The sequence below is a fragment of the Diadema antillarum genome, unplaced genomic scaffold (assembly GCF_040938485.1).
Source record: "Diadema antillarum isolate AM-2024a unplaced genomic scaffold, OU_Dant_1.0 seq00001187_RagTag, whole genome shotgun sequence".
Classification (NCBI taxonomy): domain Eukaryota; kingdom Metazoa; phylum Echinodermata; class Echinoidea; order Diadematoida; family Diadematidae; genus Diadema; species Diadema antillarum.
In genome coordinates, this window is record NW_027271986.1 from 811433 (window position 1) to 821313 (window position 9881).

Below are 9881 nucleotides of genomic sequence, written 5' to 3' on the forward strand. Positions count from 1 at the left end.
ACACACACACACACACACACACACACACATTTTGGAGTATCTGTCTGTATGTTGTCATTAGATGGTAGTTTTGATTGCTTGGATTGTGGCGCCATGCTGTATATACTAACACAAATGGTTGAGAAAATTGTATCAAGAAAGAAGTTAGTCATGTTAGTTCGAAACCGACTGGACAAAAGCCATCAAAATGTTGACAAAGTTTAAGTGATAACATACATACAATTTGATACCCTGGAACTCCACAGCTTCCTCAGACGGTTTCTCTTTTCAAAAGATCATTCAAGTAACGTTATGTTTTCCACGCTTTTAGTGTGGTAATCTTTTTTCAATATTACTACGATTTCCATATCAATGTTCTTTAAAATGTATAATCTCACTGGTTCTTGATAACTATGTATCCGAATTTCATAAGTACTGCATCCTCCAATCAAAAGATATATGGTTGTATATATTTTGCATTCTTGTTTTACTGCCAATCATTTTGTAATCTCATCATAGAGATAGTGGAAATATGAAATAAATTTGAACTTGAACTTGAACTTGAATTGTGAATTAAGTAGCTTGGAGTCAGAATAACTGAATATGAAAAAAACAACAAAATTTTGCTAGGAATATGAACTGCTCGACGGTGGAAAATTAATGGCTATGATAAAATGTGTCATTCGCTTCTCAACGTACACTCTTTTGTGTGTATAGTCGTAAATTGCCTTTTTTTTTATTGCCCGATTCATACTGGTCCTATATCAGCGTATATGTATCATCAACATGAAGACACACTGTGGTTCAGAACTCTCACCAAAGCATCTTCAATTAATAATGGGAAACTCTTATGATATCATTCTTTTGATATTCAGAAGAACACTCGTCAGTGTTAAATGAATGGTATAGTTTTGGTTGAGACCTGGCTTCAGGTTCCTAACATTTTTGGTGAGATAATGAAAAGTCTCTTATAAAAATTAAAAGAGCATGTAATTCCAAGAGGAATTCAATGTTAATTTAATGAAAATTCGTTATGAAATGGCTGAGATAGCCAAAACAAAGCGATACTTAACAATTGTGAGACCCGCCTTTTATAAGGATTGCTTTGTTTCACTTTTTTTTTTTGGGGGGGGGGGATATCTCGATCATTTTAAAAACAATTTTCATCAAATAAACCTTGAATTGCTCTTTGAATGGAATGCTCTGTAACTTTTCATAACTGGTTTCTTAGTATCTCGCTAGAAGGTAAAAACTCAATTTTCATCTCCATCAGTACTACATACCAGCCTTATAACTGGTAGCATAGAGTATGCGATACAGAATTTGCTTTTGTGTTTGATTGTCTCCTTCTTAACGTCATCATAATATGACTAATGTAACTTACATCGAATGTATGATCAACATTCGGAATAAATGTAAGGTTTAATTTGTGTTTTGTACTGTGTTTGTGTTTTAACAATCATTATAATAATTTTATGTCAAATCGTATTGCACATCTTTGTTTTCTTCTTTTTGCTATGACATTGCGTGTAATGTGAGGCACAAAACGAGCACAGACTTTTGTGCTCCACTGTTAACCGGTCTCCTGTCGCGGATCTACACCGATCAAAGATGCCGAGACTAAAGGTCTCTATAGGTCAAAATGTAACAGCACTCGTTTTCAAAACAGGCGACTGGTGTAAAAAAACACACACACACTTTTTGCACCTTTTTTATTACATGGGAAATCAATTTTAGAGTTTTGCATAATTCATTATTTGATCATTCAATTTCAACAGTAATGATGATGTGATCATCATACAACTCTCATAATGTGATGTAAATGCTTGAGATATCTTGCAATGAAAGCTACAAATAATTTCATTAACATTCCTCACTGATTATGAAGACATGCAAAGGGAACTCTATCCTTTAAAGCACTGTCCAGGGTTATTTCTTTGTTCATTTTTTCCTCTCCGTCGCTCACTATGTGTTTTCCCCAAACTAGATGTTGTTCATGGACATAATACAAACTAAAACGTGAATGTGACATTTTGTTTCATAGTGAAACAAAGTGCGCTATACAGAGAGACCTAAAATTTTTGGTAGGGATGCATTGTACACACATTATTTTATTTGTTTTTATAAAAGCGGGTACTTTGAAAGGATGTCAATGGAGCTTTTAGCGTCTAGTCGGGTGATTTGATGAGTAGAGGATGGCACGATGGCAAAATATCTTTACTGTCAATCATTTCAGGCCCTACATGAGCTAATTGGTTGCTATAAAGGTAGCAAACAATGGTGTACCTTTTCCACTCATTTGAGTCAAGGTAAACAGTTACAAACAGAAAGGGAAGGCTTCCAGAGTGACGGAGAAATTTCACAACACTTCACTTAAACTGGGTAAATAAGTGGCCACATTACCAAATCCTGAAGTCTCCCATCACACATGTTCATGTCATGATCGGTTCAGGTCTCCCCCCCCCCCCCCCCCCCCCCCCCCCAAACAGAGAAGAACACTTTCATTGTTTAATATCATTCCTCTTTCTCTCTCTCTCTCTCTCTCTCTCTCCCTCTCTCTTGTGCCCAGTGCTATCGAACAGGTCAAATAGGATGATGAAACCGCTATGGTCTTGATATGATACAGTTCACCTATCGTTCTTAACAACAATAACCCAATACATGATTTTTTTTTCCCCTTAAAAGCAGAGAAGACATTTCTGACGCACTGCATGCATGCAAGGCGACCAAAAGAGGAAGAAAAAGAGGGAGAGAGAGAGAGAGAGAGAGAGTTTAGATCAAAGAAAAGGCCTCTTCTATAAACAATGGTGGGAGGACGACGCAAATGTTATCATACCGTTACCATGACAACTATTGAATAGGCCGAAGAAATATCCTTAGCTCAGCGAGGTGACATTACATGGTATTCACTTCAGCTTGATCGGTATTGGAGATAACTTCGAGCCCGATATAATCTGAAATCCAAATCAAGTGAAACACGTGTATACCAAAGTAAAATGAACACGACAAAAAGAGACTCTTAGGATAAATATTATTCTGAAAAACTGAAGAACGGAAACTCGAAGGCGGACCAGATAGAGGCTATTGCTTGTGTTAATGTTACTATTCTCCCCATTTATTTTCTGATCTATATAGAAAAAAAAATGTATTTGCGTCTACTGAGGATGGCTCTTAAACGAGCTTCAGAGTCAAACATTAATCCTAGACAGTCGAAATGTAATCGAATTAAGATTGTTTGTTTGCTTCTTCGTATTAAGTATTCCACGTTTTACAAGTAAATCATAACCACACAAAATACCAAGAAACTGAATGTGCAATACAGCAAAGAAGAGAATTAATGAACATGAAACATGGGGAATCTACATCGAAACGTTGCGAAGATCTACATTCCAAGCAGTTAATTTAGAATCGATTGCCACATGAAAATAAATTTACAGTTCTAAAGAATTAGAATTATGAAGTTGAAAACTCCAATCCTTCTATGAATTAATCGTGAAAAACTGATGTCCGTTAACAACCAAAATTTATGGGTGATGTTCATTCTTCCAAAGGTTCTTAATCTGAAAATGAAATAAGTTTCGTTATTCAAAAATAAACGAATTCCCTTCATCTGTTTCTTTGATCCGGAAATAAAATATGGTTCGTTAATCTAGACATTGGGGTGTTATTCCGAACGTACATTAATCCGAAAATAAGATAAGGTTGGTTATTCCGAAGGTAGGCCTACGTTATTCCGAAAGACAAGAATTCCTTCGAGTCGTTGATAAGATGATCGTTAAAGAAGACCTTCCGATGATGTCCAGATTTATACATTTTAACAACTATAAATAAGTCATACTGAGGACAGAGTTTCAGAATTAATTATAGTTGGGATGAAGAATAAGAATATTTTAGAAATTTATAACAAATTGCAATGAACAAGGATGGTGACATGGCAGGGTCACCATAAGAATGCATGAGTTGGGGCTTAAGGAAGCAGAACAAAAGAAGAAAGCATGCATAGATCATACACAGGTGAACTCGCAAGCGAGCGGTATTATAATGGAATTACACTGCTACGTTTCTGAAATATGTGAGCCTCTATGTCATCATCCTTGCTCAGTGTAATTTGTATTAGGTTTTTCGAAGTATTGTTTTTCTGCTCAAGAACCACAATAAATTCCAAGAATCTATATATGGACCTGTTGATTTATGTACTACAGGATATGAAATTATGAAAATCATCTGGAATGTCCCTTTTAATCCAAAATGAAAGGCAGGTTCCATTAATCACAACATTTGTAGTGATATTCCGAAGGTTCATTAATCGGAAGGAAGGTACATGAATGGAATCATGTTTATTAAAACTCTGACATTTACAGAAAAGCACTTCGTGTTAAAGACGCGCACGTTTCCAAAATCCACAGTTGCAAAACACAACCATGATCATACACTTATGTTTGCATGCGAAAGAGCCGTTGATTTCGAATATTTCTGCAACAACACCTACTTCCATTTTCTCCTCTTGACACGGTTGTAAAAATCTTTCTTTCATGCAGACAATCGCTGTAACTCGTGTAAATGTGCCCCATTCAACGTCTGCACAGGTGGTTTCTTTCAGGAGATTCTGTGATAGAAATTTTTCCCCATATATAATATATATATATAGAGAGAGAGATTATATATATATATATATATATATATATATATATATATAGATTATATATATGTATATATAATCTCTCTCTCTATATATATATATACAAATAATGTACTATAAAAATGAAATGGTGAATCAACATTCTAAATATTGTCACCTCCAACTTTTATGTAAATGTTAGATCTAACACTCAAGATGTTGGATTTACCATTTCATTTTAGAGTGTATATTCATCATTATGACCATGCATCATAAAACCGACAAAAAGTCGCGAGACCTGATTTTCCGTGAGGACTCAAAAAAAGAATGAAAATGGAACACCTGTTCCATTTTCGGTTCTTTTGATATTTTCTGAAAGAGCAATTCTATTTTGATATATTTGTAAAGTTTTGGATCATGAAACGAAAGGAAATTGTCCTTTTCGCAGTTTTTTTTATACGCACCTTTGTTTCGGTCTGACAAAGGCTTTCTCAGATTTGAATATTCAGCATGTTCAGAGCACTACAAACCCTTCAAACTCTTTTAATTTTCAACTCTATATAGTAACTTTTGAAAAGACAATGCGGTTTAGTATAGGTCATGATAGAATGTTTTAATGACTTAGAAACTTTCAGTTTAGTTTAATAATCCGTTTATAGTGGTTGCCTTAGAGTTTTATATCCTGTTCTTTGCAGATGGCACAGATTGGTGACATTGCGCGTTATGGTTAGACCCTAAACTTCAAAGCCTCTTTTTTCAGTACACTACATCATTACTTTGATAGATTTAGAAAGGACATTAATTTTTTATTTAATCGCATGTTATATCAAAGCTTAGAGTCTGCTCTTTTAGAATCTGCCCTTAAATCAAATCCATGTCTTGCGAGTTTTTTGGTGCTTTGATGATGCAGGGCCCATGATTTATACCAAATTAAAATTGCTTCCGGTGAACGTTTCATTAACGACTGGTTTGGGAGGATATTAAAGAGAATAGGGTTTACACTTTCTCTAGCACAATTTGTACTTCTCTTTGACACATTCGTAGAGAAACGTTCAATAGTCATCATAATGTTTCCCTAAACCAGGGGGTGTAGAGAAGATTCGGAAGGAAATTCCTGTCTTATCTGTTTTGTTTTGCTTTGTTTGTTTGTTTTTTCTCTCTTCGCCGTCACACAAAATAATTCTTCTGTCATTGACCATTCAATTCCCTGTTCACCACTTGGTTGTGACTTGGTTGGCATGGCAACAACAGGAAATCGACAATCACTCGAGACATTTCCCGAATTGAGATCAACATGTTTTGTATTAATCAACTTGGGCACGGCAGGTTCTAAAACAATGCCAAGTTGAAAAGCATATTATATTACAGGGTACTGAATTTTCGTCCTGGCCAAAGTGTTCAATTTCTGGCTTTGTAGAAGCTCTTCGTATTGAAGAGCAGGAGCAGCGTAGAATAATTGGATAAAAACAAAACCTCGGAGACAAGGAAGATAATCTCGCAAGTTTAGCTTGGCGTGAGAGGTCAAGTAGAAAGACACCGTAAGTGGATCATATGCGGTATCCTGGTAGCAACGTATAACTGACAAGTATAGACGGCACCAGAGTCTTTTGGCGTTAATTGGTCTTCCCATTATACACAATACAACGGAGCTCTTCTTCGTCGAAAATGGATTCAATTTATGAGTTATCGATTAACTCAATAGATAGATCGCAATTCTTCCCAACCCCTTCTGTCTCATGAAATGGATTCGTCCTCTCAAACATTTTATATAGGTAACGAGACACAGCCTATTGCCGTGTATGTATTTATATTACCCAGAGAATAGATAATTATAGTCGCTCGAATTACCTTTCTCTAATGAATCCTAGTGAATGGTTTATGATGCCTGGAGCTAGACACGGCATTACTACTGTAACACCGCCCTCTAAACGTCACGTCCTTTCGACCAATCATTGTCGTTTGCTTTTTCCTGTCAGCAGCGCTGATCTGAAGTATACTACAGAAAGCTGGATATCTATACATTGTACCAAGTATCTCCCTTGCGGTGAGATAAATCGATCAGTGTCGGTGGCAGACGTTTTCCCGAGTCTTCAATGATACGGGAATATTGGATACGCAATGCTCTGTGCGTTCAAAGACAAGGATGATAACTGACAAGAAGGAACGTCCTAAGTTGTATTGGTGCATGCTGTAGCATACTATATTATTGTACACAGAACCTCAGCTTTCCTCATTTGAAGAAGACACACTAAATCTTGCAGGATGGAGCGTTTATCGGACACACACAGTAAATGAGGTTGGACATAGCTGTGGATTCAGAGCAATTGTTTTTTTTTTTATATTGCTACATCAATAGGATGAAGGTCAATCTTGACTATCTTTACTTTGGGAGAGAATGCCTGAAAATACACACTGTGTGGCCAAACTAGTTATCGCAATGGATGTCCGTGTCCTGATGACATGATAAATAATTGTTATCACAACATTATCATCGCAAATAGCTTGTTCGCTCGACGAATACACGAAAATCTACTAGTGGATTTGTGGATGACATCACAGCAAATATTTGAAGGCGAGCTTTGTGGATAGACGCAAGGATATTGTAGCAACGTTATCTTAATACGGTGAGTTTGCAAGACTTCAAAAACAGTATACTCCCTCCCAGTGAACCGTGAGCTTAAGAACTGTTGTGTTAATTTTGAATACGCGTTGTGTTGATTCATTTAGACGTTTGCGAGGATGTTTGGGAACGGATTGTTCTAGGTCTTCCACCTGACTGAATATAAGAAGAACGAGGGTGTTAGCCCGTCATAGATATTGCATTTGGATAGAACAAATACTTCAGTTGCGTGAGGTGAAGGATTGTCAAATGTCATCCTTACTGGACTGGAATTCAATGTCTTTCTTACACAACATACACCTGACTCACCTTTCTCATCACGGTGCCTCCGAGAAATCATTCCGTGGCAGCTAACTCCACGATCTTCTTCTCCACAGCCTTCTTCAAGCTTCAAAAGTTTCGCGATAAAATGAAAACGAACATTCATCTTTAGATTGTGACTTTGTGCTTTCCAAACAAAGAGTGTGATCGGCATTTTATTCATATCAACCCTGATGTTCAAGATCCTTGACCTTCAGGACATCATGGATTGGACACCGAATGAGGTATGTCCGTCCGACCTCCTTATTTTGAATTTGACTGACAGCCCGTATGCAGAGTTTTACCTGTATTCCCGTGGCGAGACTATTCTTATCACTATCGTTATGCCCATCATTTGGGTCATCGGTGTCCTAGCCAACGTCGCCTTCATCTTCGTCGTCTGCCGTCTGCGCCGCATGCGCACGGTCACCAACTACTATCTCGTCAACCTGGCCATTGCTGATATTATGTTCCTGTGCTTTGCGGAAGGTGATAAGATCGGTCGTTTCTTGGCCTCTCCAGTATACGACGACCAGTACGGACTGAAGGCGGTTGGCTGTGCCATGCTGAACTACTTTGTGCAGCTATCCTACTACGGATCAATTTTCCTAGTTACGCTGGTGACCCTTGAGAAGTATTATGCTGTATGCCGACCAGTGCTTCATCGGCTCGTCACCGGGACGTCCCGCACCATCAGGCTCGTCACACTGGCCTGGATTTGTGCCGGTGTCTTTGCCCTCTGCCTGATTCCGGGTTGGGTGAATTGGCAGGAATATTGTATCATTTGGCCGGACGAAGACAAATATGTCGGGATGCCCAACTTGACCGGATACTGTCAACCTGTCTCAGAAGCTATGCGCATCGTAGGAAATGGGCTTCAAACAATTCCTTTCTTTATCGTAATGGTTCTTAATTTTGTCATGTACGCACTGATCATACGCGCAGTAAACACGCGCGTAGCCGTCCGCGAGCAGCAACAAGGTATGGCAGCCGTGCGAAGTATTCAGATGCGCAACCAAGTCGTGCGCATGCTCATCATCAATGGAGTCATCTTCTTCGTTTGCCTTTCACCTTACCAGTTCTCATCATTTGCCATGATGATATCCGGGGCCATTGGTAAATATCTACTGGACGATAACCAGGCTATACAGGTCATCTGGGCAGGTCGGATATTGTCTTATATTAACTCTGCTTGCAACCCCTTCGTCTACACGATGACGAATCCCCGGTACAGGAGCGCCTTCGCCGAAGCCTTTGCCTGCTGCCCAATGGTGAAGAAACGCCTCCGAGTGAAGGCCAAACTTGATGAAGCTACCACGCAGACCACAAGTGCTGATCATAAAGAATCCGCCATTGACGATAAGCCAAAGGTTATCAAACCCAGTGATGACTCCACAACAGTGTAGCAGACTACCAGACTCCCCAAGAATTAGCTGGTTGAGTTCCTTATGATGGTTTTTTGGTCTTTTTTTGTTGTTGTTTTGTTTTGCATTTATGGTTTTGTTGCTGTTGTTGTTGTAGAATTCTCTTGATTTTGGTGTTGCTGTCTTTGAGAAGTATTATAGGACTGTAGAAATTGTTGCTTCCAAGGGGAGTGTATTATGTTGGTTTTGCCCTCCACAATAATTCCTCTAAACATGGAAACTCTTCGAATTATTGCCCCTCACTTTCACTTCTGTGCTCCCTCTTGATACCAGCCCTGCCCTGGGGTAGTTTACATCTTCCGGTTTGTTTTTGTTTCGTTTTGGCCTGGCAGTAAAAAGTGGTTTTTTTTATGGTCACGAGTATGATAAACTTTACATGCATTCAATACTAATACATACGTTCAATACTAAGAGATATGGTTGCTGTCAAGGTTACATTCACATTACAACAAACAAACAATGCTATAGGCTTTAAGAGGATATCCGAGTTGATCTGTTCTTTTACAGGAAATGGGCCTGTACAAGCTCTTCCTGGACAAGCGATATTCAATTCTCATAAAACAAGGGAAACAATTCAATTGTATGTTGACAGAAAAGTTGACCTCTCAAAACGAAAGCATTTCCAGGCGGTATTGTGAAAGATTATTTCTTGTTTTCTCTAAAAGACCTGGACACTCCTCATTCGGACTTTCATATTGACACAGCGTTGGCATGTTATGCATGTAATATGGCTAATGCTATTCGAGATACAGTGTAATGGTGCTGAAAGGATAAAATAATCGTATAAAATGAAACAGAGAAGTGGGACCGAGTGCCATGCACAGATAAATACCTCTAAATGATTTACGTCATTTGTTCAAACTACACTGTATATTCTTCTCACCCGTTTCTTTTCTTAGACAATGATAATAGTGTCTACTGCAGCTGGAAGTATGGAGTC

The 9881-nt window shown here is 38.2% G+C and overlaps 1 protein-coding gene across 1 annotated transcript; it reads left to right on the forward strand.

The window, feature by feature from the left end:
• Window positions 1-7722: 7722 nt before the first annotated feature.
• Window positions 7723-8944, forward strand: LOC139744540 (neuropeptides capa receptor-like). Its single transcript, XM_071654972.1, has one exon. The coding sequence runs from the start codon at window positions 7742-7744 to the stop codon at window positions 8921-8923; it is 1182 nt and encodes a 393-aa protein (XP_071511073.1). The 5' UTR covers window positions 7723-7741; the 3' UTR covers window positions 8924-8944.
• Window positions 8945-9881: the final 937 nt, after the last annotated feature.